General features: G+C 40.8%; 2 protein-coding genes across 2 annotated transcripts; one reads left to right on the top strand and one right to left on the bottom strand.

Annotated features, from left to right (window-relative positions):
* Nucleotides 1-8,740: 8,740 nt before the first annotated feature.
* On the bottom strand, nucleotides 8,741-18,856 carry LOC131127763 (gastrula zinc finger protein xFG20-1-like). The gene is made up of 4 exons (XM_058069987.1): nucleotides 18,652-18,856; nucleotides 17,163-17,941; nucleotides 10,816-11,224; nucleotides 8,741-10,024 (listed from the first exon to the last, which is right to left on the bottom strand). The coding sequence occupies exons 1-4, from the start codon at nucleotides 18,821-18,823 to the stop codon at nucleotides 9,162-9,164; spliced, it is 2,223 nt and encodes a 740-aa protein (XP_057925970.1). The 5' UTR covers nucleotides 18,824-18,856; the 3' UTR covers nucleotides 8,741-9,161.
* cenatac (centrosomal AT-AC splicing factor) lies at nucleotides 12,810-19,958 on the top strand. Its single transcript, XM_058071460.1, has 11 exons — nucleotides 12,810-13,265; nucleotides 13,468-13,634; nucleotides 14,166-14,264; nucleotides 14,365-14,431; nucleotides 14,512-14,574; nucleotides 14,865-14,932; nucleotides 15,038-15,140; nucleotides 15,223-15,253; nucleotides 15,348-15,449; nucleotides 15,545-15,677; nucleotides 15,747-19,958. The coding sequence occupies exons 1-11, from the start codon at nucleotides 13,149-13,151 to the stop codon at nucleotides 15,844-15,846; spliced, it is 1,050 nt and encodes a 349-aa protein (XP_057927443.1). The 5' UTR covers nucleotides 12,810-13,148; the 3' UTR covers nucleotides 15,847-19,958.
* Nucleotides 19,959-20,034: the final 76 nt, after the last annotated feature.

Here is a 20,034-nt window from a genome sequence, read left to right as displayed (position 1 = left end):
TGAGTTGTGGTCTACTATAGAGCAGTTATACACAATAACCCAAACAGAAAACTTTTTATATTTTCCAGAATCTGCATCTATTCCAGCTGTATTTCCTTTGATATGTGCCTTCTGCCAAAATGGTCTGTTTGCATTTATTCACCCACGGCCCGCCTCCGGGCATGCCCACTCCACTGTGATTGGCCACACACACAAAGTGCATTCTAACTATGAACCATATAAGGAAGTCCGTCCCACTGTGACATCACAAAGGGGCAGTTTTACCACGCCTTTTGAAACAGAGCATTTTGAGCCATCTCAAACTTATTTCAGGGCTCACTCCCAAATGTGCAAACTTCATTATCTGAAACTTTGGCATTGTTTACCACAAGAATACAACATTCTAACTATGTTTATAGGTCAGAAAAGTGGAAAAAGCATAATAGGTCCCCTTTAATGTTACATGATATGATATCTGGCATCTATTAAGCTGGACAAGTGCAGAAATACAGTGCATATGTAAAAAGCAGACCAAGTACACAATTGCACTTCTCGAAGACACACACGACAAACACACACACATTAGCATTAAAGCTACACACACAAAATGCTGTGTTCCAAGTAAGCACTTTTAATTCTATCGTCAAAGGTAGATTTTGGCCAACTTCTTCAAATAAACTACAGTGGGACCTCTGTGACTTAAATATGGGCTCCTTACTAAAGCAGCTGAAAATGAGCTGTAAAAAGAAAATCATTGGAAGCTTCCAAATGTGCAAATGTTGTGTCATTTCATGGGCCTCGATGCCAGTAACGTATTTATCACTTTCAACTGCTAAAAGACTGATTAAGACCAACGTGGCACATCATCTGCATCAATGAGAGGGGAAAGGTCGTAAATATTCTACAGCTCTTGGGTCGTTTCCTAAGTGACACTTTTTTCAAAATACAACCCCCTGACTTTAAATAAGCCTGGTGTCTTCACATACTTTTCATTGGCTTATTTAGCTGGCAGAAGAAATGCATATGCAGGCTGTTTGTGCTTCAACTGGGACAATGATGATGACTATGACAAATAAATATGCTTTAAAAATCCCAGAGACACATTGAAGCTGTCTTTCATGGAGACGGTGAGGGACAGCAAAGTGTTCAGTATGTTCCTTTTCTCCAGGACCCTAAAGAAAATGGCAACAAGAGTTTCCATTGTGAGAAAACAGACATCCTTTGTGTGCGCCGCCATTGAATTCAGTCCACACAACCCTGTGCTCTCCACCCTCTAAATCATAGAATATTCCTGAACAACAATGACAAGTGCAGGATAGGGTTTCCCCCTGTCAGACATTTCTGTCAGAGAGTCTTAAAGTTTCGTCTCACCCCACCCCCCCTTAACATGGACCCCGGCATACTGAGTGATGGTTCCTCTGGTAATTTAATGGGGTGGTGTAAAATCCATTAAATGTTTAAGTATGATGACAATGGCATTTAGTGTTGGGATGCCACATTTTCATCAAATTATGAACTCATACTACTGCTGTATTGGTGAAATACATATAGAAATAGCCTCGCCCCCAATGTCTGTGCATTCCTTGCCATTTCCTGTCTCCTTCCCCTTGCCTCATTCACCTCCCTTCTTCCCCTCTCCTCCCTCCTTGCCTTTTATTGGCTGCCAGCGGCACGTCATGTGGTTCTGCGGGATCCTCCCATGTAAACAGGCATGTTTCACCACCAGCCAACTGCCAAAACCCCTCAATTTGTCACTTCCCAGAGTCAGTTAGTGTTTTGCGGCTTGCAAGGTGCAGGCATAAAAAAGGTACCGTGAGAGGAAACCTCAGGCAAAGTATGACCCACCAACATACCTCAGCCAACTTTGTCTGTTCGCACTTCAGGTGAAATTTGGACATATGCTTCAGGGTTTAGAGTATTAAAAGCAAGAGTCATGGTGTTACTCTCAATACAAGCTAGTGGTCACCAGCAGGCTGCGTATGCTTGGCAGAACTTGGCATGTGTCCGCACTGGGCCACAAAGCCACCATTCATTAGAAGCACATGGCCGAGGAAGGTTACTGTGCAGAGAGATGTGTTTTGCAATCTGGCACAACAGATGCTTCAGCTCACAAGTCATGGTGATGCCATAAGGAGGCAGGAGTATCATGGCAACATCAATACAAACAAACTGACAAGGGGTATAAGGGTAAATGTGCTGTGTTCATAATCACATTTTTCATTTCAGAAGAGTCAAAATTCATAGTCCGAAAGAGACAAGTGAACAAAAGCAGTGTGTCAGCATTGTTTAGTAGGCAAAATGGCTTCAAATCCATCACAAAGAGGTGATGGTGCAACTCCACAATAGAATAGATCATGTATGGTGCAGTTTTAAGATGAAGAAAACACCACAAGGTGGCAGAAGTGCATTTTATAAGAGCTTGCCATGCAATTTCCCTGAAAAAGCACATGCTCCACCACAACCAGGAAGTGAAAGGCATCTCGGCATGTAGCACCAAGGAGGTTATGCACTGAAGATGCGCTTATTCACATACAGTTCAGTTGCAAATGTGAAAACTAGAAAACAAATGTAACTAGTCCATGGTGTTATGTGTTTTTAAAAAATCTGTATTTATGTTGTGGCATCGTTGTTTAGACATTTTGACTAAATATATATGGCTAAATTTGTGTCAAATATGCAGACAAATGGTATGGCATTAAATGATTTGTGACTGCCCACTGTATGCCTTTAACTGAGTTCGCTGGGAGATTGTAATCCTACTGGTTAGAAGACCTAGTAATTAAACAAAGGTTTAATTACTTTCCCGATTATCTAGATCTCATGTCATACATGGATTGCCATGTTGCCTTTAGATAACGTTCAGTTTATGCTTATTAAGAAGACTTGGAGCTGCGTCTTTTGCAGGTGTTACTCAAGAGGCAAGTTCATATGAAAAATACATTCAGCTGGGATTTAGCTGACGAAGACATCCAGCAGCTTTTGTCGTCTGTGCACGTGCATATGCATGTGCACGACCCCCACACGCCTACACACACTCCCATTACTTGTCTGTTGTCTTTGCACGTCTCATGTGGGCCAGATGCGCGCACACACACGCATACAGAGTTACAGAGACACCCTGATTACGAAGCAAGAGGAGACAACTGGAAAAGTAATGGAGGCGGTACAGGCTGGTGGGAGGAATGTGGATAGAGATATGCGGGTGTCTGATGGTTCGCGCCTGCAAGGTGAGGGAGCGCAGGGGTCAAGGGGACAGGGGGTAAGAATGAACATGGGAAGGGAACGGGGGGGGGTGGGGGGCAGCTGAAGATGGCTTCCTTCGGCTGTCTACTATGGGATCAGCCATGACACGTCCATTGACTTTCTTTCCTTTCGACTTTCACACAAACTGTCTCCCTTACACCTCTTTTTTGTCAGGTAATGATAGTGATTTGAAAAAGTTCAGCTAATGCCAGTTGTTTTATTCAGGCTGAATAAAAATATCAGACAATTTTTAGACACAATTTTTATTTGTAATTGTGAAAAAAATGGCATTTTTTTGTACAATGTCTTCTTTTAAGGCACTATTAGTATCACATGCTATCCATCAGAGGTTTTCTGATATTTTATATTTGAAACATTTTATTTAGAACAGGGGCGGCACGGCGAACGAGTGGTTAGCGCGCAGCCCTCACAGCGAGGAGACCAGGGTTCAATTCCACCCTCGGCCATCTCTGTGTGGAGTTTTCATGTTCTCCCCGTGCATGCGTGGGTTTTCTCCGGGTACTCCAATTTCCTCCCACACTCCAAAAACATGCTAAGTTAATTGGCGACTCCAAATTTTCCATAGGTATGAATGCGAGTGTGAATGGTTGTTTGTCTATATGTGGCATGCGATTGGCTGGCAACCAGTCCAGGGTGTACCCCGCCGCTCGTTTTCCAAAAAAACCTGACACCGGACATACAGTACAGTATAATGCAATCTACTTTAGCTGGCTCTCTTTTCACAGAGGTCCCCTGGTGTGGGGGATAAAGGGTTGGGGGTCAGAGGGCAAGAGTCCCTGCCAGATATCTGTAGAATGTTGGGACGGGTTGGACAAATGAAGGCACAGCTGTGCTCGTATGAGAGCTCCCGGTCGCTGAAGAATGTGAAGTTACGAGGTTGCTCACTCACTCACGCACACACGACTTTGTTTGCTTAGTCTTTGACACAGAAAGACAACTGAACAAGAGATGGAGAGGATGCAGGGAGAGAATGAAGTAGATATACATCCATAGATGGATAGATAGTTTAAAGGACCTGCAATAAAGTGTAACAATGTTCACAAAACAGCACTCATGCAGTTGAAGCAGCTGTCCAAGCTGAAACTTCCCCTGTAACGTTCATTTGTAAAGGAGGGGGGTGGTGGGGTCTCTTTTGAAGTAGAGTCACTGGGTCAGTGAGGCAACACCATCATGAGCTGAGGAAGATTTACGAGCTCATCTTCCTCACAGCTGTTTTCACGCTCCCTGTCGGGGACAGGCCAGAGCTGATAGAGGCGTAAGGACGTAAATACCAAAGATGTTTCCACTGAAATGTCAACGGGGAATAATGCAATATATGAATAATATAATTCTTATAATGTTATATACAGCCACCACAGTGTGAAGAAAGACATATTGGGAAAGTGCTTCAGTTTAATTCAGAATATGCGACCCATGAATGACATCAGAGTCCTATGAGTTCACTTCATAACCTGGACGCCACTAAAATCTTTTGCATGCGATTTCTTAAAACACAAGAACATTCTTGTCATATAAAGGACCTTTGACTAGCGCTGTTGACAACTGGTTGTTAAAAACAGCTGGGCACTCCTGTTTAGGGTGACTAAACGTCCTCTTTTCCCTGTTGATGGCCTGTTTTCACTTAATGTCCTGTCTGTCTGTCATATGTCTTTTTTTCGCCCAGAAAGTGATGAAAATGCCCTACATCTTAGAATAAACTTCAAGTATCATTTCAGTATCTCATTGCCAGGTATTGAGTCTCCTAGTTTTCTATAATCCCAATATGGTCCCTCTACTGTCATATCGAGCCTAGGTACCCAAAGTGGGGTGCACGGAACCCCAGGGGTACACTAATTGTAATAGAAGGTACGTGAATGAAAATGAAAAACAATTCAAGTTCACTTAAATGTCTCATGGCGCAAGCAGAACGGATCTCATTCATTTGTTTTCACTAACAAATCAAATTCACTCACAGTTTAACAAGCGAACAAGCTAAAACCTGAATAAAGTTTAATGAATAATAACATGACATGATCAAATGTGATCATCACAAATATTATTAAACATATCTTAACTTTTGCAAATAATTCATGGAACAAATCAAGTAAGAAAAATGTGAAGGCTTAAGTCAGGCTTATTAATAAAAAAGACTGATATTTAGATTTGACTTTTAAAGCGTTAGATAGCTTCAGACCACACTCCACACACTGGGTGTCCTCCATTTACAAAGTCAGGATTGTACTTACGTTAAAATGTAATATTTTGGGGGGGAGTGGCACCACTTTTGTCTTAATTCTTTTGTTTTTAAAAACTTCTCCATTGCTAGTTGTAGTTGAACCTCTTCTTCTGATCTTTTGTGAGCTTGTTAAACAACCGACTGATCCATTACCGCCACCATCTGGCTGGAAGCTGCACTGTAACTGAGCGTGTCATGGATAACGTAAAGTAGCATAACGGTGTCTGGTGTCTTCAGATGATAAACTACTACGCAGTCCCACGGCCCTCGTGGCCCACTGGTGCAAAACTTTTTGCGGCCCTATAGGTGGCGCTTGAGGCCCAAGTTTGGTTAATGAACCTATGGTTAAGAATCCCTGATCTAGAGGATCTTTGATATACGTTTTGCAGGACAGTGTGTCCTTAAAAACAGCAGGACGCTACTGCCACGTAGAGGATCTTTGACGATGTTTTAAATTTGTTAATTTAAAACATGAAGAATAATAAGTTTGGTCCCGTGGCTCTTTCCATTCTAAAAATGTATACCCCAGAACACATTAAATAGCCCTATACTTGAAGATTATTTATTTTGCCATTATTGAATATATGATAATCCTTGCTCCTGCACTATTGAACATGGTGGAATTGAAAAGATTTAGACCCAATTAGAAAGGTAACTAGCGCCATCTGTCGGCGAGTAGTGGGTACACAGTCCTGTTCACAATTTACAATATAGTCATTGAAAAATAACAGCTTTGTTTCTTCAGTTTACTGATCCATTTTAATACCTGGTACAACTAAAGGTACATTTGTTTGGACAAACATACTGATGAAAACAAAAATAACTATAAATAATAAATAAATTTAAGAGCTAATATTGAGAAATATCCATGTTTTTCCTGATAATAACCAAAATCACATAAGATCAATTTCTGTAATGGTGGTTTTCTTCTGGATATAGATACAATTGTGTTTGTTTTCACACACTCCAGATTCCACAATGTATTGGCTCTATAGAGGGGTGGGCAAACTACGGCCCAGGGGCCACATGCGGCCCACCAAGCGTTTGAATCCAGCCCGCCAGTTGCATTCAACTTTTAACATCCAAACTGGCAACATGACTTGCAAGTCGGATGTCTTATTTAGTTTAAAAAAAAATGTAAAATTAAATTACATAGTTGGATGTAGTCTGATTTTCCAAGTGGTCTGACCATGTTTTGTGGCGTGATATGCGAAAATACCGGAAATTGTCCTATCTCGTATGGTTAAAGCAATTCCTGGATTCAGGCGGTGATCCGGATCACCCCCAAAATTCTATCACTTCTTCCATATCCCATATCCGACAATTCCTGAAGATTTCATCCAAATCCATTACGAACTTTTCTAGTTGTTTTGAACACTAACCAGCAAAAACATAACCTCCTTGGTGGAGGTAGTAATTTATCAAACTTTACAATCTTATACTTTTTTTTGCAAAGTAAAGGGAAAAATGCTTCACCCAATCCAGTTTGCAGAGTCTCAGAATCAATCATGGAAATGTTTTAAAGCCATAAATGGAGCCTCCTTCTTCCTGTGATGGTGGTCGATATTTCACGTTAACAGCTGCCTGATGAACGCTTCCATCCCCGCCGCTCTCCTCTCCCCTCTGCAGCCACAGTGACTGAGAAGGTTTTAAGGGCGCTATTACCTCAGTCAGACATATTCTCACTGCAGGCCAACTAAATTATTGCCACATTTTAGTTGCTCAAGCTCAAACTGCGCTGCTGAGAGATGAACATCTATCTTCATCCATCCAGGGAGCTGCAGGAGTCGTTAAGTTATACGGCCTGGCTAACCTTCATCAACCTTGGGCCACAAAAAAAAAAATCATCCCTCGAACCGTAAATTCAAGTGATGACCTTGCAGCAAACATCCACTGCTTGCATTGCAGTTTTTGCCAGTAAATTATATGTGATTTTAATCTTTTTGGCTGTATGTTTGAACATTACAAAGCAGTAATTTCTTTAGTATTATTAAATGTTTCACAATGACGGCAGTTTGACTCTGGAACAGATCATTTTATTTTCCATTCATCCATTCATTTTCTGCTGCGGGCGTGCTGGAGCCTATCCCAGCTGTCATCGGGCGAGAGGCGGGGTACACCCTGCACTGGTCGTCAGCCAATCACAGGGCACATATAGACAAACAACCATTCACACTCACATTCTTACCTATGGACAATTTGGAGTCGCCAATTAATCTAGCATGTTTTTGGAATTTTCCATGTATTATGGAAATAATTGCTACAAAATAAATCAGGTCAATGAGCATCGCAGAGTCCATTTCCCACTGTAAAACAGCTATGCCCCGTTTCATTTTTTGAGTCATAAACCAAAACCGTTTTTGAGGAAACAACTGTAAAATCTGGGGTCTGAACACGTGCATTGGTCTTAAAGATGAAGGCAAACAAAGAAAACCACAATCAAACCTGGGGTCCACAAATTACTACGTTTGCAACCATCAAATTACAAGGCAACATTGGAGTTTATAAAGCTATAAAAGCATAAAGAGGGTGCATAGAGGCTTTATGAATTCTGTGGTTTTCACACAGCAGGATAACCCTAGAAAAGCTAAATACCTTTCTGTCAATTTGTTCCTTCTTTGACTGGCGGGGATAAACATTTAAAATGACAGGGTTGGCTGAGTGTGACACTTTGAGGGCACAAGTGGCTGGCTCTGATTTGGCATGTTTGCCAACGAATGCTAATCTGTGGGGAAAGCTTGGGGAAAACCCATGATGGATTTCTCAGACCTGCTCTGGTTTTCATTTAAATCTAAGCTTTTATGTAATTTCAATTAAATAAACAGACACCTTTTATCTTTTTAATATGTATGTGGTTTTGGCCCACAGGCCCAACTGGATAGTGTTGAGGTGGCCATATAGTGATATATGAGGGGCCAGACCTTTTAAAATGGCGTCATCTCTTTATGTGATTGTGTGACAATTAGCGCATAGATTCATCAGTTGATGCCCTAAGAATGGTTTGGGAGGTCACAGGGAGCTTGGAACACCTTCAGTGTAATGATGTATTAGTGTCCTCTATGAGCTCGCAGTAGGTGAACTTGGGTCAGTATACTTACTGGAGAGAGAGTCCTACTAAAATTCCCTTTGACTTCACGCTTCAAAATGTGGGAACTTACATAAGACATGTGTGCCTAGATTTGTGCTACTAAATATTGAAAACACTGAATTATCACAGGATACATTTGGTGAAGTAATCCAGTGTATTTAAAGTGTTTAATAATATCATATTTCTTCAATCAAGGAACAAAGCCAAGTGTGCCAGTGGTCACATGTTGGAAGAAACCATTCATTACTGAGGTAGTTTATTTGAACCAAAATAATAAAAACTACACACTGAAAGTCAACTGTTCAGATACATAACATGCAACATTTGTTGTGGCTGAATAAATCTTATTTTGCACATTTTTGTGTACCATGGGGATGAGTAAATTGCAATGTTCAAAAATGTGCTCTGCACTTCAATTTAGTATGCAAATACATCTTATTTTGTTAGATTTGTTGAAATCCTGTGCTTTTTGGGGTTAAGGTTACAAAGAACACTTAAAACATTGATAACAAATTCATAACATCACAAGCTGATGCATTTTTTAAATATAAGTAAAACATTGTGAATTTTTTAAAAAGTTCCTGTGAAATCCTAGAGGGACTAATATGACGACATCTACAGCATATTGGCTTCGTGGCTCCTCTTGATGTGGTTTCGCAACACCGGCAGGCTACGAAATTCAGTCCCACACATGTTGCAGGGGTACGGTTTTTCCCCTGTGTGGACTCTTAAATGAACTCTGAGCGCTGAGCTTTGACAGAATCTCTTCCCGCAGGTTTTACAGAAATACGGCTTTTCGCCCGTGTGACACCTCATGTGAATCTGCAAAGCTTGCTGACGTCGGAAGGTCTTCCGACATCTGCTGCAGGCGTACGGCTTCTCGGCGGAGTGCGTGATCATGTGTTGCGCCAGGTAACGTTTAAAACCAAATCCCTTTCCGCAAATGTTGCAAATGAAAGGTTTCTCGCTGGAGAGGGCCCTCATGTCTACATGGGTGTACAAGTCTGAGTCTGTATTAAAGGTGCTGCAGTGGAAGGGCTGCTCAAAAAGCTGGACCTGGCAATGAACAGCTGTGTTCTCAAGGTCCCAGTCATGATGTTCTGACTTAATGCTTCTAGCTGATGTAGAGGCCATATTGTCAGCGATGTCACCCTGGTTATTTTCTGGATAACAGCCATTAAAGAGTACTGGATGATCACCGTTTGGTCCCGATGCACCAAAATCTCTGTGCTCTGTTTCTGATTGTAACCTATGAGCTACAGCATCCTTGTCGACTTCACTTTCATTCTGCTCGTAATCCAAAACAAGCGGCCAGCCTCCAAGGGTCTCACGAGTTGAGAGGTAATCCTCCTGCTTTGTAAGAAGATGCTCTTCATGTACAAGTTCCTCTTGTTCCACTTTAATGTGTGAAGTTTCTTGGAGCCCCTGCTCCACACTGGAGATGCTCTCCTGGGGACACAATCTCTGCTGCAAAGATCCTGAACAGAGGAATAGTTATTTATATATTTTTTTAAAGAGAATATTATATTATGTTCAACGTTGTACACAATCACGAGTCTTATGTCTTAAATGACTTTTTTCCTGTTAATTATGTATACTATATAGAGTAATGTTATTGTAAAGGTGATTATAGGGGTGTTATGTCATGTCTACAGAGCTCTACTAATATTGAAGGACGTTTAGAAGGTGGTCCAGTTTCTTTTTCTGGTCTAAGTACAAAAATATTCAATTTATACATAAGGAATCCTATATCCTGGAAATTCATTCATCTGTTTCCAAGTCTGGAAACAAGTAATATACATATACAATATTCATACACAAGAAATTACTGTATTACAAAATACTATAAGACACAAATTGAGATGGGTTTCTCTGCCATTACTCATGTTTTATTATACCTAAAATAAGTTTCAATGTTGAACAATTAACTCTAAAAAGAATCTTCTGTATCAGAAAATCGGCCTGTCAGAAATAATGGCTATTTCCAAATTTTACTGGACAAATAAGTAACTAAAAAATATGATCTAATATTAGATATATACTGTGCTGTATACTGAGTGGAGAGAGCTGCCCAAACGGTTGCCACTCAGTAATTATGTCCTAAAGCCGGTCAATTTAATGGCCCAAAAAATACAATGAAAACCAGTACATTTAATTTATGTACTATTTTCCCAGACACTATCGTTTTAATATATTAAATAAAGCTATGTTCCATAATATATTAACCCGAATCTTACTATATATTTTTTGTATATTCGACGTCACAAACCTGTCAGCTGTGAATTAACATCAGGTTTGCAGACGACATCGAGGAGTTTTAATTGACGATTCATTTCCTCTTCGTAGGCGATGAGGGTTTTCTCAAAAACACCAAATATTTCTTCAGCGGCAGCAGTCAGTCGCTCGTTGACAAACGTCCTTAAGTGGTGGAACTTAGACATTGTTGCCTGTGCAACTGACATCGCAATTAAACAACAAAAGCTTAAGCGCTGGAAGACTATCGGCGCAGCAATTATTACACTTCCGGCTGATGTTACGCTGCCTTGGTCCGATGGTGTCATGTGAAGATAAATAGTTCCGCTTTGAATAGTTCCCCCCCACTCTAAACCCTGTATAAAGTGACCAATTTGCAGAAAAGGTATTAGTTTTAAATTTATTATGGGATCACACCTGAAATACTGTGTAAGAAACTAAATGTATAGATAATATTTGTAATCGCTCTGTTGTATTTGACAGTGTTCATTTATGTATATTGTTGTACCCAAATCATTCATTTCTCAACTAACCATTCACAAACACACAATTAAATTTGAGTAAAAATGTCTTTTTGTAGGTACCAGCATACCCGCGACCTTAGTGAGGATAAGTGGCATAGAAAATTGATGGATGGATGTCTTTTTGTAGATGAGTTCTGACATGATTCATCAACTTTGCTTAAATACAGGTATTGTTTGTAATTATGTTCTATATCATCTGGGGTATCCAACGTTTTTTCTTGTTATTTTTCAAAATGAAAATGGACAAATGTTTTACCAGAACATTAGCAAAATGCTGGTAAACACAATTCACATTTTCAGAATGCATTTCAGTTTTGAGACTTTACCATTCACTTTCCGAAATCCAACCATCCATCCATTTCGATACAGCTTATCCTGACTACGGTTACAGGGGTATGCTGGAGCCTACCCCAGCTGACTTTAGGCGAGAGGCGGGGTACACCCTGGTCTGGTCGCCAGCCAATCATAGGGTACATATTGACAAACAACCATTCACACTCACATTCATACTTATGGAGTCACCAATTAACCTAGCATGCACGTTTAGGAAGGTGGGAGGAAACTGGAGCACCCGGAGAAATCCCATGCACGGGGAAAACGTGCAAACTTCACACAACATCCTGACTGTGCTGCATGCAGCACATTCAAAAATCGTAGAACATAATTACAAATAACATATGACATATTTAAACAGCAGGCTGCATGGCGGTCTAGTGGTTAGCACGCAGACCTCACAGCTAGGAGATTAGGGTTCAATTCCACCCTCGGCCATCTCTGTGTGGAGTTTGCATGTTCTCCCCGTGCATGCATGAGTTTTCTCCGGGTACTCCGGTTTCCTCCCACATTCCAAAAAAAACATGCTAGGTTAATTGGCGACTCCAAATTGTCCATAGGTATGAATGTGAGTGTGAATGGTTGTTTGTCTATATGTGCCCTGTGATTGGCTGGCGACCAATCCAGGGTGTACCCCGCCTCTCGCCCCAAGACAGCTGGGATAGGCTCCAGCCCCCCCGGGACCCTCGTGAGGAAAAAGCGTTAGAAAATGAATGAATGAATATTTAAACAACATTAACGTTAACCCAGAGTTGGATCGAACACAATTTTAAATGTGCATCTTGGAAGTGCATTTTCTGAAGACTGTTTTTGTATGTGTCACTACATATTAACATGGATTGGAAGTTATGTCCAAATGTACTAGTTGAATCCAGAATGTAGTCTTTGTTATTGCAGCTTTCATCACTGAAGTCATCATCTTGCTGGTCATTTTGGTTGGTGATTGGTGTGAATTTCCCTTACTGTCTCAGGCAGAGGTACGGAACCGATGGTTTGGGCTCGCAGACATTTTTTAACACTGGCTGACAATTTAAGCCCTTTATACTATGATCTCAAGACATTATATTACCAAACCATATCTTAAAAATTACACGCACACCGAACGTAGTCATGCGTCACAGTAACTTCCGCTTTGTGTCACACTACTGTCTGATCGTATAGGAAGAAGACCCTTTCCCCGGATTAAACACACGTTCTTGCCCTCCCACGTAAATAGATTTATTGTAGTCTTCAAACTTTTTATGATTTATTTAAGACTTAAGTGTGAATTAACCATAGAAGATATCAATATTACACAATATCTGCGTTAACAAAGTAACACTGTTGCAGCACTGTTTCCAGGGGGATTTATATCGAGACGGTATTTCCGCCTTTGGCTGTTGTTTTTCATCCCATTTATCTGCGTTTTGATGGTTTAGCAATCGTAATTGTAATGTGTGTTTGAACAACTTGTTGTAAAGCGAACACTATTTATACTTTTTTGTTGGACTAGATGGGCGCCCATTACTGTCCCATATGTAGGCAAACAACATTTAACGGGAAAAAACACATCTTCGGGAAAACTCATCAAAGCAGACTCAGACTTGTTCTTGTGAAATTTATCGAAAAGGTAAGTCATTATTTTAGTAACGCTAATGCTATCTGCAAATCAAAATACATATTTCATTTGACGCACCGAATTATTGCTGTGTGTTACATAACTTGATGTTTTGTTTGTAATGGATATACATGTCAATTTGGCGTTTTTTTCATTGTATGATTTTAAATATGTAAATAATGGTGTTATTATTGCCAACATTTTTGTCTTCCAGGTGAAAGAAGCCCGTAGAACACTGAACAAACCTGAAGTGGAAAAATTTGATTGCACTCAGCACAAGAAAACCTTCTGGTGTTACTGCTGTGGCCTTGAAGTGGAGCGAAATGTCACTGATGGCAAAATGACTGTTTTACATGGAGGCTTGTTGGAGCACATGGCTGTGTACGTTCATTTTCCAGCTACCCCTACAGTTCCACTTTTTTAAGGTTGCTGCCAAGTGTTGCGAACTTAAATCTGGTGACATTCCAAACCCTCTTGGCAACATATTTTCTCACATTTTCTCTGGCATCATTGGAGAGTTTGCTGGTATTTAGGGACATAAAAGTGAAAGCACATATTGTCCTGCAGTTTCTGTTTTCACTGAGCAACAGTGGGTGCTGGTGAGAGGTCTGCCCCACCCCAAAGCGGTCACAAGCAGTCTTTGCACGGTCAACTTCCACGGCACCTAAGAGCATAGTGGAGTGCTACAGATTTGTGAATCATTCATAATGAGGAGTAATTTAACGAAGATTCCGAAAAACCTTCACATTTTAGATCCCGTTTTGTAAAACAAGGTGACATGCATTGAGCCTAGAGCATGCGTGGTTCCACTATGTTTTTCAGTATGCCACAGAATCTGACAGTGCACAGACTCTCTGATGCCAGAAGGCCTGTGTGTGAGGGAGTTCTGATCGTTCAAATGACTGATTTCAGGCCAGAACACAAGAAAAACACTCACAAGTTCTGGTGGGAAAACAAAGCGGATCCCAAGCTAAGAGATAAAGTCATCATCACACAGGAGGAGACTGAAAAGTAAGCCTTACGTAACTGGAAAAAATACAAAAATGACCTTTTGGAAAGGTCAAAAGATAAGTAATTAAGTAAGTAACAAGTAATCAGTCTTTTTTTTTAGGTTCAAAGCTGAGGTGGCCAAAGTGTTGGAAACATATGTGGAGAAGGAGGATGAATACATTAAACAGGTAATAGAAAATAACTATAAGGAAATACCTTTCAACCAGACTTAAACTTGTCTGTTTCATGTTTCTTCTTGTGGCTTCAGCAAGCAGAGGTCATCCAGGCCCAGGAGAAACAGCGGCAAGAGCTCCTTGAGTCTCTTTTAGAGGTTTGTTTTCCAAGGATGCAGTGGCAGTATCCATAACTTGGCCTTGTCTGTTGATTGTCACTGTTTTCTGATGCATAGCAGAGACATACAGTAGATATTCAATGTTGTTCAGTTAAACTTCCATTGCGAGAAAAGGAGACCAATTATACTTATAATTAAAAAAAAATAGATGCTGCGAGGTGTTTTCAGGTAAAAATAGTCCTTTTAGGGGATTTTTTCGATGTATGGAGAAATCCTAGTGGTCAGACTTCCTCTATGAACCCTGTTGGCTTTTCCTGAATAAAAATCAGCGTGATGCAGAGCCGGAGACGTCCAATGGACCCAATGGAACAGAAATATCAGCAGAGGCTAGAGTCAGGTAACACTGTGTCTAAAACTGTATTACATCTCCTCTCATGTACAGAAGGCTCAAATGCTCACCAAATGTTTTTGTATATTTTTATCTTCTTACCTGGGGAAACAGCTCTCAAGGGACATCATGGGTTGCCAACCAGCAGGCAGGAAGCAGCCTCTTTGACACGATGGTTGACGCACAGCAACAAGGCTTGACTTTTATAGGTCATCAGGTAGCTGAATTGAAATCATGAAATGGCTGTAATTTTTTTTGCCACAAACTTTGATCAGTTGATCAATTCCCTTCTCTTGTAGGACTCATCAAACAGTGGGAATGTGCACACAGGTACTGCAGAAGTCTGCCCAGTGACACACCACTACACATTAATATAAAGTATTGTAACAAAGATGATAATCAAATGTCATACATTTTATTGCAGGTGCTGTGCCTCCTTGGCTCCAGGATGATCCTCTCGAGGGCTCTTGTAAAAGTGCAGCACCTCCTGAAATAGGACCATCAGTCCAGGAGTTCCTCAGACAGAGTAGGAAGCCAACAAACTTATCACTTGTTAGTGGCAGCTAGCAGGAAAGAACGAAAGCATATTATCCTCCACCTTCTCCATCTGTATATTTCCAGAGGAGCAAGAGAAGCTCAGAAAGCTCCCCCCAAACAGAGTGGGGGCCAACTTTGACCACAGCTCCCACACAGATGCTAACTGGCTGCCATCTTTTGGTCGTGTGTGGAACAGTGGTAGACGCTGGCAGTCCAGGTAAGACTTGAGCAGTCTGCATTTCATTTTCAGACTGACTGACTGTAATTCCCCCCTTTTTTTGACCAGGCACCAGTTCAGACAGGAGGAGGGACAGAAGAACAGAGCAAAGAAGAGGAGAAAGTCCTGGGCGGAAGGAGCCAAGAAAGCAAAGATGACAGATGACTAGTGTCTACACTTTAAGGAGCTTGAGGTTTGCTGGTGACGCCACCATGGGACCTGCAGCTTAACAGTATGGGTAAACTGTACAACTACACCACACTGTTTACATAATTCATGTTAGAGCCACAGATGTCCGCTATTTCATAAGCTTTATTATCTATAATTGTTGTTTAGGATGTGATCCAACATGTGCAGACGAAATAAACATGTATAGTTTTTCCTCACTAGATGTAAATAAATTTTTCCATCATGTGTCTTCGGGAACATGTGGTGGTTGTAATGCTGAGAGAAATTATTTTATGCAAATTTACCATGTAAACAAATTCTACAGTGGAAGAGGATGGTCATTTTAAACTACCCTTTTCATTTTAACCTGTTCATGTTAGCTAAAAAAATGCTTCCAAAATATATTTTTTGGCCTCCAAAAAGGAAAAAACACAAGGCAGCCAACAAAAAACTGGAGACACATTACAAACATTAGTTTGTATTTGAAATACATTGTCAACATTTGGCACAATCCTGCAAACAAACACAGTACATACGAGTGGTGTCCTGTTAGAACTTCTTCTACCTCCGATGCGCATATTGCAGGTTTGAATATCAAACATACTTTTACCACTTCTTTAATCACGTAGAATATGAGAAAAGGCTTGATCAAATAATATTGTGCTGGCTCTAGATTGTGGTCACATCTTTTTCCTCTCCTTTCTCTTATCTTCTCTGCTTTGCTTGTCATGGCTGGTTTTGTCCTGTCTCACACTTTTAAAAGCCTCTCTCTGCATTACAAATTCCAAATCTAAATAATGGAATTGATCAAGTGGTCTCTTCACACAATTGACAAAGTCTTCATGATGAGAATCTTGGGTTCAGGGGAACCTGTCTGACTTGACGGAATGTTCACCGCCGGCTTAACGAGAGATGTAGTGGGTTATGTGCTTGTTGACTCTTTTCGTTGAGGACATCGATTGAAGACCTCGACCTGTTTGGAACTGTAACAGATCTATTGTTGAATGGATTAGGCACTGTTCTGGTGTATCGCAGTATTTGGAAGACGGAGACAGCTGTCTAACCCACCCAGCAGCTGCCCATCATGATGAACAAAGCCGTTAGCGCTCTGCCTATGAATCACAGCAAGGAAATTGTGACTCGAGAGACTAGGATAAAGCTAATCGCCGCATTCCCTGCAGAGTTACTGCAGCTCATCCCCTGTTCCTTTAGGCGTGTACTTTGTGCTATCTTTTTAATGTACGGCATGTATTGAAAATGTTGTTATACAGTAGCGGCAGCTATGTGTCTCCTCAACACAATTGCCCTTTAAGGGGCAGTAGTGTGCTCCCCTACATGCACTCTCCTCCTGTGTTTGGTCAAGGTATTGTTAGCTCGGAATCTCTTCCCACAATTGTTGCACAAGTACGGCTTCTCTCCCGTGTGGACCATCGTGTGTCTTTTCAACACAGACATGTCGCTAAAACTTCTACCACATGTGTTGCAGAGGAACGGCCTCTCCCCGGTGTGCACCATGATGTGTCTTTTAAGTATGGAGAGCTGATTGAATCTCTTCCCACAGGTGTTGCAAAGATACGGCTTCTCGCCTGTGTGAGTCCTAGTGTGAGCGACCACCTCGTGCGTGTTCCTAAATTGCCTCCCACATGTTTTGCAGGAATAAGGCTTCTCATTTGTGTGGATCATTACGTGTCTTTTGAGATTAGAACTTTGGTTGAATGTCTTCCCGCATGTCTTGCAAGAATAAGGCTTCACTCCAGTGTGTGTCAGCATGTGTCGTTTTAGTTGGCAACGAAAACGAAAACCTTTCGCGCAGCAGCCACATTTGAACAACTTACTGTTGATGTCGCCCTGTATGTTTTCATCACTTGTGTCTAGAGCTGCAAAGCAACCAGTCTGATCCGCTGATGGACTTTCACCTGGACTCAAACTCAAAATAGGATCGGCCGTCTTGTAGTTTTCGTCACCAACAGGAACAGATAGAAAAATATCCAGCTCTTCTTCCTTGAGACTGCTGCAGGGTTCCTCCTTAATTTGTTGAGTTTCTGGCTCCTTCTGGTCCAGGGAGTTCTGCTGCACTTTGTCCACATTTTGCAGCTCTGAAGGCATACAGACGAGAGACGGTTACTTGTGTTCCCCCTCATGAAAATGTATCGACTAAACATATAAACTGGGTTGTAAAATCTACAAAATGGCTAAGTAAATACAAACTTAAGATGACAGATAACAGAGTTCAAATGTAGGAAATAAGCGACCTTCTTCCTGTTTAATTTAGTCCACCTCCGGCCCTCCGCTGTGATTGGTCACACCCCCATGCGCTACAGAGGACTACTTCCGCGTTTACTGAATGCAGGCGTTGAGGGATGTCCGGGTCGCATTGACGTCAGTAGAAGTCAGTGTTAAAAAAAAAAAATCTGTACACCCCAGCGTGCGGAGCCATCCAAAACATCTATAGGCGCTCACTTCCAAATGTGCAAACCTCATTATGTCACGCTTTGGCATCGTTTAACACAATAATACAACATCGCAACAACATCTAAAGGTCAGAAAAGTGGAAAAAGCACAACAGGCCCCCTTTTAACAGGCCTGTTGTAATTCACCAAAATGTATACGCATCTGTGATGGCTGTAACTGGTATTTATCGAGACTGCAATTCTCCTTACAAAGCTTCTGCTCAGTCAAAACCTCAGCTTCTACATGTCGGAGTACATAATTAAAATCAATGAACTTTAACAATTGCACTTAGAAATTGCATTATATTTTTCCCCAAGCGATGCAAAAATGTGGACCATGACATTTTCTTACAAACCTATTCTGTACACTTTTATTTGGGGTTTCCAGATGATATCCACCAGTCGACGCTGACGATCAAGCTCCTCCTTATATTCAAAAATGGCTTTTTCAAAAACTCCAAATATTTCTTCAGCAGCGGCTGTAAGTCTCTCGTTAACAAACTGTCTCAAATGCTGGACTGACGCCATCGCTACAGACACGACAGAGAAGACACCTACTACGGAAGCTGAATTGTTTATTTCCGGTAGGTGTTACGTTGTGTTTGTTCCGACGGTTACGGTCTGGTTCCGGTACCAAGTCATCATTCCCTTTATGGAAGGTCCGCATCGTGTAAAAATACACAAGTAAACAAAAACACAATTTTACATACCGTGTTCATTACGAATGACTGCTGAATTCAATGCTGTATTTAATTTGAGGTGATCAAGCAGAAGGTGATCAGTGAGAATCAACTGTAGTATTTATTGGCCGTTTAGGTGTATACGGTATAACAATTTATATATATGAATACACACGAGCACTGTATTTTGGATTCACATTGCTTCTTGTTACCATGGTTTTACGCTAACAGCAGAGGGCGCCATTGACAGAACTTTAAAAACTGAGATGCTCCTTAATAAAATATATTCTGCTCCACGTGGTGCAGTTCATATGGAATAGTGGACTATTATTATACTCTAAACGTCTGTAGCTAATTTATAACCAAAGTGTATGTATATGTGTATGCTTCCAAGTTCTATAGCTCAAAGGTCAAAGATACAAAATAATTAAATGTGTGCAATAAGAAGTACAATGGTGTTAAATAAACATTATTTTCTACATTGAGCATTTGTAACGAATAAGAATACGATTTCTGTTATTGATTATAATTAATAACTAAATAAATAACCTTTCACATATCCTTTATACAGCATGTAATCATGATTACTATTCATACGATTTTTTTTATTCTCCAGAACATTGTGATTTGGTAAAACTATGTAAGAATGTATGTAGAATATATTCATTATTATTTTCCCTGCTATTGGTAGTGTTGTAGGTGCAACCTATACCCACATCTAGACGGGTGAAATAAATTATATGATAATAAAGCATTATTACGTCCCCTCCCCGGGTCCTTTGTTATCTACATAAGTGCACAGTTATCAGCCCTCGGCTTGGATGGGTGCAGTGAACACTGTGGGGATACAAGGTCTATTTTTAGCTGTGTGACAACATGGCTTTGGCCTGTTCTGTTCAAACTGAAAAGATGCGAGTCACCACGATTCAGTGACGATAGGTTGCATCGCTGTCGTCTGTGTTTTGGCTTGATATCACAACTGTAAACTGTGACGTTTGTCTTTTTATAAAAAGATAGGTTTGATCATATTGCATATATTTTTGTTCACTGTCAGTTTCA

This window comes from Doryrhamphus excisus, chromosome 4, assembly GCF_030265055.1.
Source record: "Doryrhamphus excisus isolate RoL2022-K1 chromosome 4, RoL_Dexc_1.0, whole genome shotgun sequence".
NCBI classification, from domain to species: domain Eukaryota; kingdom Metazoa; phylum Chordata; class Actinopteri; order Syngnathiformes; family Syngnathidae; genus Doryrhamphus; species Doryrhamphus excisus.
This window is presented reverse-complemented; position numbering and strand designations above follow the sequence as displayed.

Bases quoted from the DNA above. Each gene is read 5' to 3' on its own strand.
- cenatac (XM_058071460.1), top strand. From the start codon at position 13,149: ATGGGCGCCCATTACTGTCCCATATGTAGGCAAACAACATTTAACGGG. The intron at 14,265-14,364 runs GTAAGCCTTACG...CTTTTTTTTTAG, and splicing joins ACACAGGAGGAGACTGAAAA to GTTCAAAGCTGAGGTGGCCA. The intron at 14,575-14,864 runs GTTTGTTTTCCA...AATAAAAATCAG, and splicing joins TCCTTGAGTCTCTTTTAGAG to CGTGATGCAGAGCCGGAGAC.
- LOC131127763 (XM_058069987.1), bottom strand. From the start codon at position 18,823: ATGGCGTCAGTCCAGCATTTGAGACAGTTTGTTAACGAGAGACTTACA. The intron at 17,942-18,651 runs GTTTGTAAGAAA...GTATGCCTTCAG, and splicing joins AATAAAAGTGTACAGAATAG to AGCTGCAAAATGTGGACAAA. The intron at 11,225-17,162 runs GCCCCTTAAAGG...TTTCTTACACAG, and splicing joins ATGTAGGGGAGCACACTACT to TATTTCAGGTGTGATCCCAT.